Genomic DNA, 23,979 nt, shown 5'->3' with positions numbered 1-23,979 from the left:
AGTCAACTGTTTGCATCACGTGACCAAAATACTGGAGCTTCAGCTTCAGCATCAATCTTTCCAATGAGTCTTCAGGGTTGATTTCTTTTAAGATTGACTGGTTTGATCTTGCAGTCCAAGGGACTCTCAGGAGTCTTCTCCAGCACCACAGTTCGAAGGCATCAATTCTTTGGTGCTCTGCCTTCTTTATGGTCCAGCTCTCAGAAACATACATGACCACTGGGAAGACCATAGCCTTGACTATATGGACCTTGACTATATGGAGATCATGTATATAGGTCAATCCTAATCTCCCAATTTGTCCCACCCTCCCCTTTCCCCTGTGTCTACACGTCTGTTATTCATGTCTGCATCTCTATTCCTGCCCTGCAAATAGGTTCATCTGTACCAAAAAGACATATGTACCCTGACGTTCACTGCAGCACTATTAAAGCCAGGACATGGAAGCAAGTTAAATGTCCATCAACAGATGAATGGATAAAAAAGACTTGGTACATATATATAATAGGATATTACTCAGCCATAAAAAGGAATGAAATTGGGTCATTTGTTGTGATGTGGATGGACCTAGAGTCTGTCATATAGAGAGAAGTCAGAAGGAGAAAAACAAATATCATATACTAACGCATATCTATGGAATCTAGAAAAATGTGCTTCTTTTTTGGATTACTTTCTTTTAAGTAGGTAACTGGAGTACACAAAAGATACATTAATCCAATGCAAAACTCAAAAGCACAGAAGAATAGACAGTGACAATTTTCCTTCCTATCCTTGTCTCCCAGCTATCCGCTCTTTTCTACTAAGCTAACCACCATTTCTGGCTTCTTGTATATCATTCCAGAAATGTGGTATACAATATATATGTATTCTTTTTTGAAAGCAGATATACTACGTGTAATATACAAATCATACTATTTTGCAACTTGATTTTTTCACTAAAGAGTAGTTTTGATAATCAGTCCATATAGAGCTCCCTTTATTCTTATTAGTGTCTGAAGAGTATTCTGCAATTTATTTAATCAATTTTGAACAGATAAATAGTTAGTGTATGCCTGATGTTTAACAAGGCTACGCTGGACATATTATGCATATATCACTTCTTACATTGCCAGAACATACTTAGGATAAATTCCTAAAAGTGGAATTGGTGAATCAAAGGGTATGTGACTTTTTAACATTTAATTGAAATAGCTAAATTGCTCTCCATAGGGGTTATATCAATTTCTACTTCCACCTAAAATGCACGAGATTAACATTTATTTTCACTTTTATTTCTATACTCAAACAATATATTAGAAAAATGTTTTCTCTTTGCCATTTGTAAGAAATTATATCTCACATTTTAAATTTACATTTCTCTTACTGGGTTTAGATTGAGAATCTTTTCATGTGTTTCAAGAACCAACTGCATTTCTTTTATTATTCTTTTACCTATGAATATTTTATTCATATTCTTATTCAGTCTCATTTTTCTAATGAGTTGGTTTCTTTATCTTATGAAATTAGAGAAGTGCTTTATCTACGTGAGAAATAAACCCTTTGTCTATAAGCTGCAAGTATTTTCCCCCAGTTTTTTTTATTTGTCTTTGTGATGACATTTGGTTTATAAGTAGGGTTTATTTTCTCAATTCTTTTCTCTTATAGCTTCTGGGTTTATTTCATAATTAAAAAGTATAAAATAATATTCCACTTGTAGAATATTAAAAAAATCCTTTAGTACTTCTGTATTATATTTCAAAGTTTAAATCTTTGAAAGAGCAGAATTTATCTTGGAGGATCATAAGAATTCGGATTTCACTTTCTTGTTTCCTAGTTGTCATAATAATTCCTATCAACTAATCTATCCTTTCCTCACTGATCTGAAATGCCAACTTTATTATAAACAAACTTCTCACATTATTTGAATTCATTTCTTGACTTTCTGCTGATCTGACAATCAATAAACAAATACATGGATCATGTTAATTACTGTAGCTGTCACATGCTTTACCATGGGGCAGAGCCAGTGGTCCTCATTATATACCCCATTTCCAGAGTTTCGCTGGCTGTTCTTTAAGAACTTAGAATCACCAAGTGGTATTTTTGTTAGACTTCTGTTATATTCATAAACTAACTTAGAGGAAACTGACATCTTCAGGATGTTGAATCTTCCCATCCATGGATGTTGTATACTTCTGTGCTACAAGTCTTTATCTCCCCGACTCTTTTGCTGAACTTCTAGAACATTAAACATTTTTTTCATACAGGCCTTCCTTTCCTACATTTACTCCTAGAGTTAGCAATATATTCCTATCTGGCTAACAGCAGCACAAGTAGGTTTTACTTCTAAACACACATGGTAATGAAAACTATTAGCTACAGTTTTGTACAAAATGTCATTCATTTTTGTTTTGGCTTTGTTTATGCACCCAGTTCTTGAAACCTTAGCAAACTCAAGAGTTGCAAACTTCACTATGACCATAGCCACATAACAGACTTGTTTTTAACTCTTTCTAAGAAATATTTTTCTCCTAAAATGTTTTAGCACGAATATAGAACTTACTAGATTTTTAAAAATCTTTGCTTCATGTTAGCTTCACCTTCAATTTTGGGAGTACACAGAGTCTAGTAGTGTTACATTGCATATTAACAGTTCTTATTAAACTAATACCCACAGACCTTACCTCCTAAATTCATTCCAGCTTGAAGACACTTCTGAAGTCTGCACGCAGGACAATTCTTCCGCCGAATCTTATCAATTATGCAGTCATTTCTTCCCGCACACAAATAGTTGTGTTGCCCTGAATAAAATAATAAAGAGTAATTGTTAAAATAAAGACTACTATATTAATATAAAATACTAATACGTATAATCAGATAATTAAACATCCTCTTTCCTGCCTTAAAATCTCTTTGTCAAAAAAAGTAGAAGAGAAACATGATCTGCAAATACTACAGGCACAGGAATGGTCAGCTGAATACAGGTGAGACTTCAGGTTGCAGATGATAAGCTTAAAACTACGTTTACTTCCAACAGGTTTCCAAAGAAACAGAGCTGCACTCCCCACTGTTTGACTTCATTAGCATGCTTCCTTTCAGGAGATGGCGCACATTTCACCCAGACATCACCCAGCACCAAACTAAACAAAGGCCTTGCTTCAGCTTTTTTAAAAAGTGTAGTTTATTGAAGTATAGTTGATTTACAATGTTGTGTTAGTTTTAAGTGTACAGCAAAGTGATTCAGCTATAAATCTATATACATTCTTTTCCCCATCTTTTCCATTATGGTTTATCACCGGATACTGAATATAGCTCTCTGTGCCATGCAGCAGACCTTGTTGTTCATCCTTCCTACATATACCAGTTTACATCTGCTCATCCCAAACTCCCAGCTGCTGCTGCTGTTTCAGCTGCTCTGCCTGCTCCCATTTATACATGTCATTCCAACGGGAAGACTTTCAAATCATTTAACTAGAAATGTAGAACAATTTCATTTTGCAAGTCAAACTGGCACCAAAATAATTCAGATGTGGAATATGCTTAGAGGGTGGCATCTACTGGAAAAATGCTAAACTGTACCCTAGCTCTATTATTCATTTACATATCCAAATTAATATACTGTATTTACTGAACCTCCACTAGAGATCAGCTCTGTTAGAGGCAGCAACGCAAAAGACCAAAGTTTCCACTCTTATGACCTTTTAATGAGGGAAAGAGAGTCAACAGATAGGGTAATTGGGGACAATGGTCAACTGCTGGACAGTAACAGATGCTCAGGAGAAAAACGAGGGCATAGAACGTGGTGGAGGTGAGGAGGGTGTTGACATTTTAGAAAGAATGGAGGGAAAACCCCACTGGAAAGCAACTTTAAAATAAAGGTCTAAAGCAAAGGAAGGTGCTACCTGTGTGGACATCTTGGGGAGAAAATACGGTACGGTGGAGGGAAAAGCAAATGAGGGTTGACAGGGGCGCAAGGGCACCTGGCAGGTTTAAGGAACAGCCAAGTGTGAAAGTGGACAGAGTCAGTGAACATTACGAGGGGATGAGGAAAAAGAGCAAACCTCAGTCAGCCCATGTAAGGCCTTATCAATCGTGTTCAAGACGTCGACTCAGTGAGATGGGAACCACTAGTTTCCAGGGCTTTGAGATGAGATGTGACTTGATGTGACTCATGTTTAATAGGACTGTTCTGGCCACTGTGTAAGAAGCCGACTGAAGTGGACTGAGCACAGGATCAGAGGGAATGGGTAGCAGGCTGTCCCTGTACTTCAGGGGAAGATGATGGGGGAGTAGCGATGAGAAGTGCTCAGGTCCAAGATACACTCTGAAGGCAGGGCTGCTGGAATCTGCTGAGAGGTCTGAGAACAAGGGGATCTAAAGAGGCAGTAAGACTCTTGGGCTGAACAAACAGAAAAATGGAACTGCTGTAAATTCAAATGAGGCAGACAGTTAAGAGCCATGGCTTAGGGGGAATTACTCTGGCTTGGTCTTGGACATGCTAAGAGGTATGTCAGTGGAAGTATGGGGTGGAATAGGGGACAGTTAGATACAGAGACCTGGAGCTCAGGAGCGGTCTGGGCTGCAGATGTAATCAGCTTGTGGTCATTATTTTAAGCCATGAGACTGGATGAGACCATATGGAGACTGGAAAGGGAAGAGGTGTGAGGACTGAGTCATGGGTCTCTGAAAACATGCAGACTAAGCAAAGTGAGTCTCAGTGATGACTGTGAAGCAGGAAACAGGTTCCAAAACCCCCTCTTCAACCCAGTACCATCACATTCCCTTGGTTGATAATTACTAAGTAAATTACAGGAAGTACTCAATAAATATAATGTGTATTGCTAATGGTATTAAAATAATTTAATCTAGAGCTCATTCTCGGTAACATTATGGTAAATTTTAGTAATGACGATCACAATAAAAGAACAGTAATAGAATAGGGAAATCTATCAAAGGGAAGAAATCAAACTCCATCATTATAATAATCTAATGACCTCTTAAAAAACTGAAAGGCTCTTAGTCACTATAGGTAGGTGTAGATAATTACAAAAAGGCAATCAATACCCACAGGAAAGACTAGAACCAATTAATATAACATTTCACAACGCTGCACACCATCTTAAGAAGTTACCATAAAAATAAAATTTTAAGGCCTATTATAGCACTATTTTAGTTGTCGTATAACAACCCTACGACGTAGGTAAGGCAGTTATCACTGCTATTGTTCCCAAGAAGAAACTCATACTAGAACTGATCAGGTGACCTCCCCAAAAGGTGGAACTGGAAGCAGAATTCGGACCATGCTGCTGTGTCTCAAGGTCAGTCTTTTCTAAATGTCGATTTTGAAATATAATTTACTGGTGGTCCAACAGGATGCTGAATGCTCTTTGGAAAGAATAAGCAAAGGAACATTATTTGAATGAGGCATACTTTACTTTGTCACCCAGTATTTCCACTGGCAATCAGCATTGTGTGCCTTTTTTTGTGGTGTGAAATTAAAGACAAACTCAGAAATTTCACCTCTAATGTACATTGAACTGAATAAACTTCAGTGCCCAAAAAAACAACTAAATGTAACTTTGGTTTCAATTCAACAGTTATTTATTGGGAACCTATTATGTGTACAAGGCCATAAAACATTTGCATAAGGGGCTGGGGTGGTCTATGGTTCCTTCCATTTCTGAGAATCCATGATAAAATATGACAAAGTCTCTTAGCGGTAAGCATACAATAATGCATAAGAAATGGCCACTGTCCAATGCACACACTAGAAAACTTCTCTTTCTGAGTGTTCAAAAACAGACTTCTAAGAGTTAGGATTGTACTACGGGGATTTCTTTTTAATGAACACCTTTTAAAAATTCATGTTACTGTAAGAGCTGCAAAAAATGTCCTTCCACATACACTGAATTATTGTATCTGGTTTCTACCAGTTAGTAGAAACCAGAAATTGGTCACAATCACCAATTCATCTCCCATCCGAACAGGATGGGAGAGTTCAAAGGCCAGCTGTGGGAATGCCGTACTAGTTTTATCTGTCATTTGTGTTTTTACATCTGTAAACATGAAAGATTTGAATCACACCTACACAAATAGGCAATATGTATCCCGTCCAGTAATCTATATTGATAAAATAAACAATCAAAAAACCACAATGAAAATAAGAGATTGCATTTAGAAGACTTAAAAAACTTTTGATCATGTCTTTAAAAAAACACTGTGCTCTCCTGGTATAAAAATAGCTAATCCAGAATAAGTCATAACCCAGGCTTTCGAAGGTAAGTAATTTTCTACTACAATGTTAACATAGGCTGGACAGTGGAGGCTTTGAATGAAACTCATTTTATTCAGCAGGTGATGAGATTCTTGCTTACAGGATGTGAAGTCCACAGGTGTATTTTACAAATATTAATCTGAAGGTTATGTCTTAAGGAGATAGAACAGAAGTAGCAGACACTACCACTTTCAACTGGAGGTTCTCTGAGATGGCCTCTGTGCAAGTTAATAGCTCTATTTTAGTCAGAATATATAGCCACAGGAATAATCCTATGGATAAAAAATGTTAGCGGTAAAGGAAACAAAGATTTCTCATTCCACTTACATGTCCATTAGGGGAAGAATTTCAGTTTTAGTAGCAGAATAACTTGAATCAGATAAATCTCCTGCTGCTGCTGCTGCTAAGTTGCTTCAGTTGTGTCCGACTCTGTGTGACCCCTTGGATGGCAGCCCACCAGGCTCCCCCGTCCCTGGGATTTTCCAGGCAAGAGCACTGGAGGGGGTTGCCATTTCCTTCTCCAATGCATGAAAGTGAAAAGTGAAAGTGAAGTCGCTCAGTCGTGTCCGACTCCTAGCGACCCCATGCACTGCAGCCTATCAGGCTCCTCCGTCCATGGGATTTTCCAGTTAAGAGTCTGCCTGTAATTCAGGAGATGCAGGAGATGTGGGTTCGATCCCTGGGTCAGGAAGATCTCCTGGAGAAGGAAACGGCAACCCACTCCAGTACTCTTGCCTGGGAAATCCCATGGGCAGAGGAGCCTTGTAGGGCTACAGTCCATGGGGTTGCAAAGAGTCACACATGACTTAGCAACCAAACCACAAAAATTGAAAATGGATAGACAGTCCAGAAAGAAGGGGATATCATGAGGTGTGGATATATTAACTCCTCTCAAATTTTCAGCTGACCTCTGAATTGAGCATGAGACTCCAAAGAGTCAAAAGGTGAAAGAATTTAATGCTTTAAACAGTTAAGCAGGGTATTTTAGTTACTATCAATCACAAGGAGAAAGAGTTTGAATCTCACTAAATTAGAAGGACTCAATCTTTCCATTTCCTTAGGCTTTCCATTGAAATTCTAGAAGGTCCCTGCCTTAGGAGGAAACAATGTATCCCAGGATTAAGGCATTAATTTTAGGGTTAAAGGTATAACAAAAACAGATCATCCCTAAAAAATCATACAGCAAAGGCCCTGTAAGTTCAAAATGTTCTGTCAGTAATTTGACTACTAGATTAAAATGCAATATTCTTCAGAGAAATATAACAGAACCTGGAGTCTCCAGAATGTCTAGAATACAATAATAATTACTAGAAAAATACAAACCAGAGTCAAAAGAAAACTGAGTCAGTAGAAACAGACTCACAGATGATCCAGAGTATGAAACTAGCAGATAAGGATTTTAAAATTGATATTTTAGACAGCACAAGAAAATAAGAAAAAAAGAAAAGAAAGAAATGGGAATTCTCAGAAGAGATTTTGACACTATAAAAACAAACTGAAATCAAAGAACTGTAAAATATACTATTGAGGACAAAACATTTTGGGTTGAAATTAACAATATATTGGACACAAAAATCAGTGAAATTAAAGACATATAAATAAATTATAAAAATTAAAGCACAAAGAGAAAAGAATTAAAAGCTAAAAGAACAAGGTACTTGTGGCCTATGTGGTGGCATTAAGTAATTTAACATACTTGTAGTAGCAGTCCCAGAAAGAGAATACGTCAGAAAATAATATATAGAAATTTCCAAATTGACTAAAACAACAATTTTAGCAAATGCCCCAAGAGATAAATACAAAGAAAACCGCTAAGGTACAACATAGTTAAATTGCTGAAAACAAATATAAAAAAATTTTTAAAGCAGCCAGAACAAAGCAAAAAATAAATAAATAAATAAATAAACAATTACAGTATGTAAAGGGGAATAGAGGTAAGAGTAAAAACTGATTCTTTGTAACAATCAAGGCCAGATAGCAACATACAATTATTTTAAAATTCAGTAGCACCAGTGAAAACATTTCTCAAAATGAAGGTAAAATAAAGACATTTTTGGATAAACTGAAGTGAAGATAATTGGCTGATAATAGAATCACATTATAAGAAATAAAAAAGAAAGTTCTATGCTAAAGGGAAATGATATCAGAGAGAAATTTGAAATCTGGATGTACAGGAAAGAATTAGAAATGAAGGACAGCTAAATTTTAGAGAAATGTTCTTTCTTTTCTTAAATTCAAAAGTCAAATGACTGTTTAAAACAAAGTAAATGTGTATTATGGGATTTATAAAATGTATATAAGTGAAATATCTAAAAGCATAGTACAGAGTACAGGAAAAGATATACATGAAATTTTACTGCTCTAAGTTTCTTACACTGTACTTGAAATGGCATAAATTATTCAGGGTAGACTATGATAAGTTAAGAGTACATCTTGTAATCCCTCAAGCAATGATTTTCTTGCTCTGGACAAGCAGCATCAGCATTACCTAATAATTTATCAGAAATTAAAATCCATAAACCCAATTTCAGACCTGCTGGTTCAGAAATTTTGGAGTGGGACCTAGAAATCTGTGTTTTATGTAACTCTTCATGTGATTCTGATGTATATTAATGTTTGAGAAATACTACCCTAAGCAGCCAGCAGAATAAAAACACCAAGTATAGTTTAAGGGACAATAAAGATATAAAATGGCATACTAAAGATACTCAACCCAGAAAGGACAGAAAAGAAAAAACAGAGGAACAAGTAAAGGAGGAAAACACAAAGAAACACTCAGGTAAGAGAGAGAAGTTCAAGTGCAGAAACAGTTACACTAAATATAAATGGTTTAAACACTCCAGTTAAAAGTCAAAGATGGGAGACTGAATTTTTTTAAAAAGACAGTACTTAAGCATGTATTATGATGCATTTTAAATAGAAAAGTACATATAGGGTGAATGTTAAAAAAAAGGAAAATATATATACAATGAAAAAATGTAAGCATAAGAAAGCTGATGTGGCTTCATTAAAGTCAGACAAAGTAGACTTCAAGAGAAAAGTATCACAAAAGATAAAAACTACCACTCATAGTTATTAAGCTGGGATACAAGCAGCCCTAATATCAACGCACTTAACAACAGAGTTTCAAAATTCATCAGGTGAAAATTGTCACCTGGAGAAGGAAATGGCAACCCACACCAGTATCCTTGCCTGGAGAATCCCATGGATGGAGGAGCCTGGTAGGCTACAGTCCATGGGGTTGCAAAGAGTCGAACACAACTGAGAGACTTTTTACTTTTATTTTTTAAACTATATAACATCCAGCTAAAGACTGGCAGGCAGGTATTCTTTCTGCCCCCTTCTGATGTCTATGTCAGAAGCCTTCTCTATCTCCTTTATACTTTAATAAACCTTTATTACACACACACACACAAAAGAAAATTGTCAGGATTAAGGCAGATAAAGGTTAGTCCAAAATCATAGTTGGAGGTTTAAAAACCCCTCTCTCAGCAATTGATAGAATAACCACTATGTAGAAAATTAGTGAGGATATGGGAGATTTTCAAACATCTTGGATCAATTAACACTTAGGCACATAACTGAACAATACACATGTTTTTTTCAAGTATACAAGAAGTATTCACTGAGACATACATAGTCTAAGCTATAAAACAAATTTAAAATTCTGAAAGGATTGAAATCATGTACAATATATTTGCTGGCCACAAAAGGAACCAAATTAGAAATCACACAACAAAATGATATATAGACAAGTCCCATATTTGATAATTAAGCAACATACTTCAAAAAATTGATGGGTCAATGAAGAAATCACAAGTGAAATTAGCAAAGATTTCAAAATGAATGATAACGAAAACATAAAACTTATTAAATACATTTAAGCAGTCCTTGTAGAACTTTTAGCTTCATATACTTAGTCTAAGAAAGGAGAAGGGTTTAAAATTGATGACTGAAGATTCTAGCTTAAAAAACTAGAAAAAATAAAAACTAAAAGCAAATCAAATAGAAGGAGTAAAATTATAGTATAGAGATCAATGAGAAAGAAAAAACCAAGAGAGAAAAATAAACCAAGCTAAAAGTTGGGTTTTGGTACAGATCAATCAGGCATCAGCAGACAGGCTGGGAATTCTGTTCCCTGTGGCCCCAGGCTGACGGGAACAGCCAGCACAGTGAGTGCTGGGAGTCAGGGCAGACAAGCTGCCGAGTCTGACCTAGGAAACCCACCGCTCCAGCCTAGAGTGGGCAACTCACCCTTCACTGCTCAGATTTAGTCCAATGACCCCACTCAAGCACAAGGGAGACTAGAATTGTAAGCTTACCTCTTGTCAGAACTCGAACAGCTAGAAACAAATGAGGAACCTCACTGAAGACTACCTCCATAAAGGGAGAAGAGAACATAAGATTCAACCTTTTATTACTTCCTCTCAGAAGTATTAAACTACTTAAATTATTGCTTTTTGAGGGACAAATTTTAATGGATGAAGGTGAGGGCCCTTTCTATAAATAGCTAAACTTTTCAAAACATTATTGAGAAGCTACCAGCAACTAATGTATTTTTTAGGAAAGAAATCAACATCTCTGGCTATTTTAATAAAGAATATAATCCAGTGACCACTCCACCCCTAAGCCTAGAAACCCATAACCTATTTTGTCAATGTCAGTACCCTAATAATATCCATACATATTCAAGAATCCGTACCCCCCAAAATGGAAGGCAAATAAATTAAAGCTTAGAGGGGATCATTTTTTCCTCATAAAAATTTAGGGAAAGTTTGGTCTAGCTACCTGGTAGCAAGCACTGTAACCGATACTCCAAAGGGAAAAAAATGCATATTTTCACAACACAGAGAGAAATAAAAGCTTAAAATAAATGGGATATGATTGAAAAATTCCAAAATATTCCTTTAAAGTAAAACTTTTACACAAACGGGCTAAGCATCCATCCGCAGGCACTAAGGCACTCTCGGAGAAACACTATGGAGTATTAGTCTACAAACTGATTGAGAAAGTAGAGATACGGTACAAAGAGTATCCTGCCTGACAAACAGAACTTTTACGTTCTTTTGGAATGTTGTATATAGACACAAACCTGCAGTAATGACCTACTGGCTTACAACGCGCTGGTTTACAAAAGACCCATATAATACACGCATCATTTCTGTCCCATCTCCAGCACCATATTCACATATAACAATTTAGAGGGGAAGTCTACGCACGTAAGAGTTTAGAAAAAGACCTCGGAGGGCTCGCAAGAAGGCAGTAGAGGATTCTGTGAAAGGCAGAAACAGCTTAAAGCAGGGTCAGAATCCCAAGCCAGAGACACGTGCCTTCTTGGTGTCCTAAGTTTTAAATACTTTTACTGTAAGGCTCACATCACCGTCCACTGACATTGATTCAGTTCAGTTCAGTTGCTCAGTCGTGTCCAACTCTGCGACCCCATGAATTGCAGCACGCCAGGCCTCCCTGTCCATCACCAACTCCCGGAGTTCACTCAGACTCACGTCCATTGAGTCAGTGATGCCATCCAGCCGTCTCATCCTCTGTCGTCCCTTTCTGCTCCTGCCCCCAATCCTGACACTGGTTAGGCTGCCTTAAATTATAGCCATTGCAGAGTCATTTAGATGTAAAAGCATCTTGTTTAAGAAAACGATTCTGTCCAGCAGGGCTCAGGGAACTTCAGTCACTCATCCATCTCTTGTACCAGTTCAAGGTACCTCCTGCCTGAGGGAGTGGTTACTTTTAGGAGAAAAGGAAGCCATTCTTGAAAATAGAAAGCTGCCAAGGTTAGAGTAAATTTGGATGGGGCACCAGGAAGATTAGTTAGTACAATATTAATTTACAGGGAAACAAGTACTCATATCAAAGGGGAAATACAGACTTAAAAAAAACAAAATCCCGTATCGTGCATCAGAGGGATGGTATGGGGAGGGAGGAGGGTACGAGGGTTCAGGATGGGGAACACATGTATACCTGTGGCGGATTCATTTTGATATTTGGCAAAACTAATACAATTATGTAAAGTTTAAAAATAAAATTAAATTAAAAAAAAAAAATAAAAAACAACAACAACAACAAAAAACAAAATCCCAAACAACCAAACTTGAGTTCCAAAATTTTAAAAAGTATCAATTTTCCTGTTTTTTCAACTATGATATTGCTTTTAATTGCAGAATAATTCTGCTTTTTTCAACAATGACATTGCTTTTAACATTGCTTAAATTTTATTCTTTAAAAAGTTACCCAACCCAATACAGTGTCTTTTAAAACTGTCAATTACTTTGAAATCAAGAAACAAATTTTTGTTATACTTGGGCTGATCCCCTATGAGAAAATACAGATTGTATAACACAGGGATCTTGTCTCAAAGCATCAATAATGCTAGAATGGAAAAGGTGGAAACATGGAAGGCAGCAAGGAAAAGACCCAGGGGGAAGGGATGACTTTGTAACCAGATACCCCTGGATACCAATCCCACCTCAGTCAATAGGGAACTATGAGCTTCTTTGCCAAAAACAGTTGAATGGCTCTGAACCTCAGTTTCCTGATCTATGAAATGGGCACAGTAATGCCTACTTTATAGATTGTTGTACTAAGCCACTCAGTTGTGTCCAATTCTTTTGCAACCCCATGGACTGTAACAGTCCATTAGGCTCCTCTGTCCATGGAATTCTCCAGGTAAGAATACTGGAGTAGGTTGCCATTTCCTCCTCTAGGTGATCTCCTGCGTCTCTTACCTCTCCAGCACTGGCAGGCAGGTTCTTTACCACCAGCACCATCTGGGAAGCCCTACTAGGTTGCTGGATGGATTCAAATTAATATACATAAACAAGAAGTGCAATGCCTGGCCTGAGGTAAGGACTTAGAATAAAAAGGTGATAGTTATCATCCATCATTCATTTGGTTAGCTCAGTCTTTCAAAAAAAAAAAATGGTATGAGAAATTCCAAAGAACAAACACAGTCAAATCTTAATTAAATATAAGAAAAGGATTTCCTGTTGGAAGCAAATATGACCACTGAATTAGGAAGGCTTCTAGATGAAAAGTGTCCACTTGAGACTGGACAAATACTACTCAGCTCTGATCTCATCTTCAAGCCTGAAAGTTTTCTAAAGGCTGGCTGTGAGAATGGAGAACTATATCCTTTAAGGTTAGTTCAGTTCAGTTCAGTCACTCAGTCGTGTCCTTTAAGGTCAGCACAGGACAAAAAGCCAGGACTTTCTGAGCTGTCTGCAACTCAGCTAAGAATTCTAGAGTAGTGCTTCAAACTGTAAGAGCTGTGTAAGATGCTGGAACGCTGTAGCTCCCTTGAATTATTGTTCCTCATCTCCCCTGCCTGTTTCCTGTTACGACTTAATACCCAAACAGTAGGCACACATATTCGGGGGCAGACGAAAGGTGAATCTGGGAGACTAAACTCCACTGTGCCTGGTAAGGATAGCAGATACTTAGCAGCAAGCAAACTGAGAACAGAAGACCCTCCAGTTCAGTTCAGTTCAGTCGCTCAGTCGTCTCCGACTCTTGGCCACCCCATGAACTGCAGCACCCGCTGTCCATCACCAACTCCCGGAGTTCACTCAAACTCATGTCCACTGAGTTGGTGATGCCATCCAACCATCTCATCCTCTGTTGTCCCCTTCTCCTCCTGCCCTCAATCTTTCCCAGCATCAGGGTCTTTTCAAATGAGTCAGCTCTTCACATAAGGTGGCCGAAGGATTGGAGTTTCAGCTTTAGCAACAGTCCTTCCAATGAACATCCAGGACTGATCTCCTTTAGGATGGACTGGTTGGATCTCCTTGAAGTCCAAGGGACTCTCAAGAGTCTTCTCCAACACCACACTTCAAAAGCATCAATTCCTCGGCGCTCAGCCTTCTTCACAGTCCAACTCTCACATCCATACATGACCAGAGGAAAAACCATAGCCTTGACTAGACGGACCTTTGTTGGCAAAGGAATGTCTCTGCTTTTGAATATGCTATCTAGGTTGGGCATAACTTTCCTTCCAAGGAGTAAGCATCTTTTAATTTCATGGCTACAGTCACCATTTGCAGTTATTTTGGAGCCCCCCAAAAATAAAGACCCTTGCAAAGAGCAAAAAGAGGTTCTGGGATTGATTGATTTTATTGGAGTACAGTTGATTTCCAATGTCATGTCAGTTTCAGGTATACAGCAAAATGATTCAGTTATATGTACATATATTTATTTTTGAGATTCTTTCCCCTAGTAGGTTATTGCAAAATACTGAGTATAGCTCCCTGTACTATACAGTAGGTCCTTGTTAGTTATCTGCTTTATATATAGTAGTGTGTATATGTTAATCCCAAACTCCCCTTTGGAGATGGTAAGTTTGTTTTCTATGTCTGTGATTTAAAGTGAGTTCCCAGACGATGATTTAATTCCATTCAGCAGAGATAGCTAAACCAAGATATAAAGAAGCAACACATGGTCCATTTCTTCCAAGACCTTACTTTCTAAAGGCTGGGAAATTTTAAATGATTAAGAGGAATCATATGGTACTTCTGTGACTTTAAAGGCAGAAAAGATTATACCTGAATGGGTAGATGAGGAAGGTTTATAGAAGGAGAACGCATCTGACATAAGTCTTGAAGAATGTTGTGGGTCTGAAACATGGAGAGGACAGACATCAGGCCCCCCCAGCAAAGGATGAGCACAGGGAAGGCAGAGACACAACTTCATGTTCAGTGAGCAACTGCTCTGGCGGGTGGACGCCCAAGAGGGCAGGGGCTCAGAGGAGGAGCCGGCGGCATCTACACATGCCGGTGATGAGAGGACGACCCGGGGCTGGCAGTGCCCCTCGGGCTCCTGGGCCCTCTCTTGCGTTCTGGGGTTCAGACCCACATAAGCACGTACCTGTGGAATACCCAACCCCAACGCCCGACACTTTAAGCTTCACAACCCTACGACTCACACAGCCCCCCTCCAGCCTCCTCAAATCCTTATCCTTAAAGCTTCGACCAGTGGCCCCAATCAGGAGCCGCCTGGTTTACACCCCGCTCCCTGAGATCCTCACAAGATCCCCACAATCCTTCCCTCAAGCTTTCCTTGAATCCTCTCCGTGTTCACCAGGACCTTTGCCCTTTTTCTCAGGCTCTTTTGGTTAAACTTCTGGAGTTTGGAGTCTTGCTTACTATTTGTATGACGTCAGACGAGTGACGCAACCTTTCTGTCCATCAGTTTCGTCCTTTGTTAAATGGGAATCATCTAGGTGTCTACCTCACGAGTTCCCCTGAGGACGAGTACACCACACGTGACACTGGGAATGGTCACAGGCCCCCAGTAAGGGCGCAATGACTGGTGGTAGCAGTTCAGTTCAGTTCAGTCGCTCAGTCGTGTCCAACTCTTTGCGACCCCATGAACTGCAGCACGCCAGGCCTCCCTGTCCATCACCAACTCCTGGAGTTTGCTCAAACTCATGTCCATTGAGTCAGTGAAGCCATCCAACCATCTCATCCTCTGTCGTCCCCTTCTCCTCCTGCCCTCAATCGTTTCCAGCATCAGGGTCTTTTCAAATGAGTCAGCTCTTAGCATCAGGTGGCCTAAGTATTGGAGTTTCAGCTTCAACATCAGTCCTTCCAATGAACATCCAGGACTGATCTCCTTTAGAATGGCCTGGCTGGATCTCCTTGCAGTCCAGAGGACTCTCAAGAGTCTTCTCCAACGACACAGTTCAAAAGCATCATTCTTTGGTGCTCAGCTTTCTTTATAGCCCAACTCTCACATCCATACATGACCACTGGAAAAACCATAGCCTTGACTAGGCATACCTTTGTTGGCAAAGCAATGTCTCTGCTTTTGAATATGCTGTCCAGGTTGGTCACAGTTGTTACCCTGTACTATTGCTAGTGTCACGTGTTACTGCTGTCTTCATCCATTATTCCATATTATCTTTATTATATCAAGGGACTAGTAATGAGTCTACCTGCCTCTACTATTTCCCCATTTCTAAATCAAAGAAGTCTTAACCTTCAAAAGCTTTTAAAAAAAAAAAAAATTAACTCTTACTCAGACCTCAATTTGTTAAACCCAGAAAAGCAGAGCTATTGTGGTTGAAATGAATGCCAGGGAGGCTCCCTGGTGCAGTCCTCCACTTTGTACCCAGCAGTGATCCAGGAGGCACCCCCTGGACCCCCAGGTCTCCTCTAAGCAGCCACCCGGGGCCATGAGCCCAGTCTGGACAGTGAGCCTTCTGAATCACACATCTGATTAGCTCATTCTTCTGATTAAAGGCCTTTTCGGGCCCTTCACTACTTAAAACTCTTAAGTCCAAACTCTTTTTTATTCAAAGTGACACTGAGCCTCTGGAGCTCAGAGAGGGGAGAGAGGTAGGGAGATAGGGCTCAAGGATGTGCTGAGCAAAACTGACTGCCATTTGGGGAAATGGAAGCCCAGTGTGCATCAGGGGCATCTGATACAGTAACACTGGGTCATTATCTTCACTGGTGTCTTTACTGTTGGTGTTTTACTATTATTATTGGGGTTAACAACAATGTATTTCAAGGCTTATTTTAAGAAAGTAGAAAAAGTCAGAAGATTGGTCACTGTGCATATCTGTATTCCACTTCATATGTACAGACACGTAGGTCAGTCCTGTATCACAAGCACCATCCTTAGAGAGGTCCTAAGGCTGCAGGCATCCTAAGGCTGGCTGACCGAGGCGGACATTCAGCCCTAGTTTGGGACAGCACCTGTGAATCATCGTCCCCCTCCCAGCTCTTTCTGACCTCAGGAAGGAGTCCTATCTTTGCTCTTCTCTGGCTTCACTAATCTCATATTTAGCACCATCTATGGACACACACACCTCTTTCAGGTCCTTAGCAACGATCTGGGCCTCTAACCACATCATCTAGGAAATACCCCATCTCCTTTTCTTCCACTTGGGAGCTACGCAAGGCTGATAATCAAGACTGCCCCCTTTTACCAAGTAAAATACTGAAGTTCTCAGGTCAGATTAGATTTGGAAAGAACCACGTTCTAGAAGCCTGAAAAACAACAAAATATCTTTTGGTGGTGGTGTTGTTTAGTCACTCAGCCGTGTCCAACTCTTTATGACCCCATGGACTGTAGCCCTATTAGGCTCCTCCATGGGATTCTCCAGGCAAGAATACCATGGTTGCCACGCCCTTCTCCAGGGGATCTTCCCAACCCAGGGATCAAAGCTGCGTCTCCTGCTTGGCAGGCAGATTCTTGACCACTGAGCCACCAGGAAAGCCCACGAATACCTTTTAGAATCTTTAAAGAACGAGGCATGGAGAAGGTGGTTGAACTCAATCTTAGGAGCAGGGATTTCACCAGGCAGAGAATAAAAGTGATTTTCAACTGAACAGGATGCTCCAAATTCTACATCTTGAAAAACAAAATGACTTCTCATCTCACTGAATATTGATATCTGGCCCTGTCTAGCATGCCAGGTCCTTTCCCATCCTCCCAGAAAAGCCATGCCTGGGGATTAGACTGGGCATCCCAGAGGGGATGGCCTCTGCCCCCATCCCCAGCCCAGTGCTTCCTTCCATGCAGAGGCAGCTCCGTGAAAGCCACACCTAGGGCCCCTCTCTGTCTGCCTTACTCTCTCTGCCTTGACTAGTGCGTCTAAGGTCTGACTTGCCTGCTTCAGCACCATTCTCTTCCTCGTCCGGGAGGACTCCCTTGGGGAGCAGGCACGGCCTCTAGTCCTGGGGGCCCCACCATGACCCGGTGCCGCTGCCTGTCCCTGCATCTAAATCTGGGACACAGGCAGGAGGGCCCTCCCTCGGTTTTTTTTTTTTTTTTTTTTCCCCACTCTTACCATTAAGCCATATCCTTCAACTTATTTACCAAACAACAAAAAAAGTTTCTATTTTCCCTTCCACCCACCACTTCTTTAATTTTCGGTTTGCTCAGAATCCAGGTGGGGAAAAGGCAGGGCTATTTTGCAGGTCCCTTGGAGATGACGAAAGAACCAAGGCTCTGAGACCCAGATCTCAAGCACAGGACCTGGTGGCCTCCCAAGCACAAATTCTGTGCCCAGGATTCCACGGTCCCCTCCGCCCACCTCCTGGGAAGCCTGCTTCAGGATCTCCACCCACCCTCTCCCCGAATCCACAGCTTCTTAAAAGGCAGGCAACGCAGTTGGTGTGATCGCTGTGGGAATCCACATCTTAGGGTGCAAATTCTTGATGACAGTTAAGGCAGATTTTAAACCTTTTTCTGTTGTTTTTGTTTCCCTCAAAAAAAAAAAAAAAACTGTCAACTACATTTCACCACAGAATCTTGTTTTCCTTTAAAACCTATTTTCATGCTTACTGTGCTACGTGAAATGTAATTTTCTTTTTCACACCTTGAAGCTACCACAGAATTTAACTAAGAGGGACAGTAACATGAAATAGTTTAATATTTATCAGTCTCTGAGTGAAATATTGCTCAATAACTTTGTTATACGCCCGAAGCCATGAGCAAACCTGATGGTTTTGTTGTTGCCATTCCTTAAAACATAAGAACATAAGCATTTTAATGGCAAACCAAACTTTTAAAGAATCCTTTTCACTGAACTACCCCTGACGGATGCTTTAGAATAACCAGATCTTGAAATGGCAACCCACTCCAGTGTTCTTGCCTGGAGAATCCCAGGGACAGGGGAGCCTGGTGGGCTGCCGTCTATGGGATCGCACAGAGTCGGACACGACTGAAGCGACTTAGCAGCAGCAGCAACAGCATATGCTTTTCCAAATATGTCATGCATTTTCAGCCTCAGAAAGGCACTTTGACCAAATTCCTTTTAAAATGAACTTCTTGCTTAAATCTCCGTTTCACATTTAGAAGTCAGAAAGAGAAAAACAAATATTGTATATTAAAGCATATACATGGACTCTAGAAAGATGATGAACCTATTTTCGGGGAAGCAGTGGAGATGCAGACATAGAGAACAGACTTATGGACAAGGGCGGGGGCAGGAAGGAGAGGGTGAGATGAATGGAGAGAGTAGCATGGAAGCATATCCAGTACCATATGTATTTGCCGGATGACTCAGGGAGCTCTAACTGGGGCTCTGTGATAACCTGGAGGGGTGGGAAAGGGTAGAGGAAGGCTCACGAGGGAGGGGACGTATGCACACAGATGGCTGATTCATGCTGATGCAGAGCAGAAATCAACACTGTACAGCAATTATCCTTCAATTAAAAATAAAAATTAAAAAAAACTCCTTTTCACGTTCAGAGGTCCATTTGTTGTCCAGCTGGAGGACTTCTTTTTTTTAAAGCATTCGACAACTGCCCAGCAACAGCAGTCTGTGTTTGCAGTCACTATTTTGGGCTACATCACATGACACTTACATAACCTTGTTTAACTGCTCTTGAACTGGTTGGAACAACCTGGGAAACAGATTAGGGCAGTCCCAGCAAATTCCCGCATAGCAGATTCTGATGGGTGAGTTCTCATCCCCCCCAGCCCCACCCCCATCTTATAATGTTGCCTGGTGAGCCAGAGGGTGTCCAACAAGAACTGGTTACTCATTGTTCAAGCCAGCTAAAACATTTGATAATTAACTTCCTCTGCTCAGTTGAAACCAGTCTGGTCTGCCCATAATAAACCAATGAACAATGATCCCCCACCGCTGAGCTTTATGAGGGAGCCTGGATTAACAGGCTTTAAAACGCCAGAGGCGGGGAAAAAACTCACTTGAGAAGTAAGTACAGGTTGCCTCTGCCACCTTTAAACACAGATCTTTTGAAGCTGTGATCTGGGGAGTCTAAGATTTTAATTTAGAAGTCAAAATGGACTTATATTTTTTCCCTGTGGTATTATAAGAGTCCTTCCCATGTGGGTCAGCACAAGAGTCCCAGATAAACATTTTTCTCAGTGTGAAAGGTGTTAAGTTTTTCATTAAAAAAAAAGAAAAAAAATATATAAAACTTCTAATTATACTGATTTAAATTTTAGGCCTGCTGCCTATTTTAGTAAAAGATAATCAAAGAAAATACTGTACGACAAAAGCCAAGTGCTATATGCTTTTAACCCTGAGAAACATGTTATTATGATGCGTAATAAGAAAAGACAAGTAACTTATCACCATGGAACAAGGAACATTTTTTTTTTTTTAGGAGGCATGACTTGCATCCTACACATTTAATAGTAGGAATTTAACCTAGTTGTATTTGACTATGCAAAAACATCTGTTATCTAGATAAACTAATATGCTATTCAGGGCAGTGGGCAGGGAACTAACATTTGTTGAATTCCTGTTATGTGACAGGTGCTTTCCCAATCATATAATTTAATCTGTGATTTAAAATCCTATGGGGAGAAGCCCTTGTGAGATTGGTCCTGTTATCTCCATTTGGTCAACAGACACACAGAAAGGTTCAGTCATGTGACTAGGGGCTTCCCTGGTTGCCCAGTGGTTATGAACAGCCTGCCAATGCAGGGGACACCAGTTAGATACCTGGTCCGGGAAGATGCAAAACGCTGGGGGGCGACTAAGCCTGCACCCCAGAGCCCATGCTCCACAACGAGAGAAACCACCGCAGTGAGAAGCCCACGGACCATAACAAGCAGGTGGACCCCACGTGCTGCAACTAGAGGAAGCCCACACGCAGCAACAACGATCCACCACAGCCAGAACTAAATAATAATAAATTTAAAAAATAATTTAAATCACATGACTAGCTTAGCTGGGATTCATACTTGGAATTCTTTTGTTACAGCACTTGTTCTTTCTATGGCTTCAGACATATTAGAAGCATCCTTTAGATATTTATACCTAGAGGGTCATACAGAACAGAAACAGGATCTCTGCAGTGGAAAACACTGCCTTGTAATGCATAAGTCTTACATGGAAACATCACTAACCACTCTGACAGATGGACAAAAAACTGCCTGAAGATAGTTGTACCTGCAAGTCCAAGCCTCAGCTGAAGTGTGCTAAGGACGGCAAACTTCCATACTGCGTAATCCACCTCTTTTTGCCTGATCCAAACATACCTCTAGACCCCAGACTTCAAAGCATACATGTGCCCAGCCCTGTGGCAGTGAAAACACCTGTGTGCTAGGTTTTTCATGATCAGATTTCATTCATTCTGTTGGCTGAGAATAAGAAAGGCAGGGCAGGATGATGAACCCAATCCTAAGAGTGGGCAGGAGCTGTGAAATACGACAGATAGCATGAGACAGAACTGAAGAAGACTAATGCTTGTTGTGTGTCTGTATGTTCCAAGCTCCCAGGCTGGGAAAGTTATATGCTCTCCTTATTTAATGTTTATGATAACCTTCCTAACAGGTAATACTATCCTCCTGTCCTGGACAAGGAAATAAGCAGCTGTGTTCAGTGCTTCACATGGCCAGAGGTGATCCCAGGATTCAAACCCAGGTCTTACAAGAACCCGTGCTCATCTGGCAAATTGTGCAGAAGCAATCTGGCAATCTCAACATGCACAAAAATATCTCAATTTGCTTTCTGAGAAAGCTTTGGACTTATACATTATAACTTTGTACATTTCCTCATTTGAATAAATTGCTTAAAATCAAAGAATTTCCCATTTAGAGGACAGCTTAGTCCTTACTTACAGCCAAAATTCAGGACAAGGAAGCCTGTTAACTGTATTAACAGTTCCTAATGTAGTAATGGGGTTTGGAGTCAGAAACATGTGGCGAAAATCCAGACTCTGCCACTTATCAGCTGTGTGACACTGAGCCAGCCATTCAGTCTTGTATTTTCTCATCCATAAAGGGAGAGGAACAAAACTGATCTCCCCGGGGATTATCAAGAATAAATGCGGTGGTGTATTTAAAAAGCCTAGCACCATGCCTGAACAAAGCTTCTGGTCTTCCCCAAGGTCATGCCTTTAGGGATGGGGATCAGGAAGCACAGTACTACTCTAGGAGCAGACTGCTGGGTCCAGCAGGTCTTCCCAGACCCTGACTGCAAGACCCAGGGTTAGCCAGCCTCATGAAGCGTTAAGCCTCCCCTCTGTAAAATGGGGGCAGTAACGAAGCCTCTCTCCTCCGGCTGCATTCAGCCCTGTCCACTCCAAATTTGACTTTGAGCAGCAAGGATCCGGTCCCTCTACTCTAAACCTGGGATCTCGGAGTTAAGCCACTTCTCTTCTAACTATGCTTGTGCCTCAGGTTCGCTTTCTGTTACCTGGGTTTATGCCTCCTTCCCATATGTCCCACTGCCTATTCTGGAGTCTGCACTGTACCCCGAGCTCTTACACACTCACATTCCTGCAGGGCCTTCCCTGGTGGCTGAGATGATAAAGAATCTGCCTGCAATGCAACCTGGGTTCCATCCCTGGGTCAGGAAGATCCCCTGGAGAAGGGAATGGCTACCGACTCCAGCATTCTTGCTGGAGAATCCCAGGGACAGAGGAGCCTGCTGGGCTACAGCCCATGGGGTTGCACAGAATTGGACATGGCTGAGTGACTAACACTTTTCCAATTCCTATAACCCTGGTTCCCTCTGAAGTCCAGCTGAAGACTGGGGCTCTGACACTTGCCTTTCTCAAGAGTCTACCTGTCCCTTGATGATCTCTAAGACCACCATCGATGTTTTGTCCAGATCACAGGGGCCTCTGAGCTCTGCCTCTGGACTGTGCTTCCTTTCAGCACCTGTGCCCAGGCCCCATCACTGTCCTGGGGAGTAGGCATGGTTTCAAAGCCCAGGACTTTCCAGTTTGCTCCATTATTTCCTTAGTTAATTTCAAAGGATATATGTACTTCCTCTAATTCTCATTACCATTTCTCTTACACAGAAGACATAAGACATATATAGAAATATATAACAACATTTATCTTTTTTCTCTCTCAAAAACCAAGAGCTCGTCATGAGGAACATACCAAAACTGTCATGAGGAAGATACCAAATTGCTTTACTCAATCATAAAGACAGTGTATAGATTCACAAGCTGATAGCCATCACTGCAGTCACCTGTAAATGACACACACATTCATCTTAGTAGCCTAGGTCACTGGAAAATGTCAGCTGACTTTTAGCTCATTGAGAGAACGTAAAGAGGCCTGGGATGATTGTCTCTATTTCAGGACTGTCCGGGTCTTCCCCTGATCCTCCAGGACTCCTACTTCCAGGTCTCCTGAAGCTTTAGGTCCTGGATTGATCCTGCTTAAGGCGAGAAGTTTCTAGAACATTTCTGCCCTTCCCTACTCCTGCTTCCCAATCCATGATGCTGGCCCCCTGGGTTTGCTCTGAGCTGCACCGTTGCATCTGCGTGCATGTATGCTAAGTTGGTTTAGCCGTGTCCGACTCTTTGTGACCCTGTGGACTGCAGCCCTCCAGGCTCCTCTGTTCATGGGATTCTCCAGGCAAGAACACTGGAGTGGGTTGCCATGTCCTCCTCCAGGGGGTTCCTGACCCAGGGATTGAACCCACATCTCTACTGTTTCCTGCACTGGCAGGCGGGTTCTTTACTACCAGTGCCATGTGGGAAGCACTGTTGTATACTCTTCTTACAGTGGACCAGGACCCTGTGGGGCTCCTGGACACGGAAGCCTTTCTGACCCGTTTCTTGTTTGTTGGGCAAAGATTCCAGCCTCCATGACCTTCCCTGAGTTCCAAAGGATTCAAAAAGTTGCTAATCAGGGAAGGGAGGAGAGGTGGAGGCAAAAGAGGAGCAGCCGAGAAACAACAGTGCAGCCTTGGAGCAGGGTCTTGGTTTCTCCTCAAGGGACACATATAATAATACCTTTCAATTCAGTTTAGTCGCGCATTCCTGTCCGAC

The 23,979-nt window shown here is 40.9% G+C and overlaps 1 protein-coding gene across 7 annotated transcripts in view; it reads right to left on the bottom strand.

Annotated features, from left to right (window-relative positions):
* NR3C2 (nuclear receptor subfamily 3 group C member 2) overlaps positions 1–23,979 on the bottom strand; it is a 439,920-nt gene that overhangs the window by 135,841 nt on the left and 280,100 nt on the right. For all 7 annotated transcript variants that reach the window (XM_059876106.1, XM_024977376.2, XM_010813712.4 and 4 more), the window contains one exon: positions 2,664–2,780. In XM_059876106.1, the coding sequence (XP_059732089.1) occupies positions 2,664–2,780 (117 nt within the window). The remainder of the gene's footprint in view (positions 1–2,663; positions 2,781–23,979) is intronic.

The sequence above is a fragment of the Bos taurus genome, chromosome 17, assembly GCF_002263795.3.
Source record: "Bos taurus isolate L1 Dominette 01449 registration number 42190680 breed Hereford chromosome 17, ARS-UCD2.0, whole genome shotgun sequence".
Taxonomy (NCBI): Eukaryota; Metazoa; Chordata; class Mammalia; order Artiodactyla; family Bovidae; genus Bos; species Bos taurus.
The sequence above is the reverse complement of the archived record's forward strand: the minus strand, read 5'-3'. Positions and strand labels throughout refer to the sequence as shown.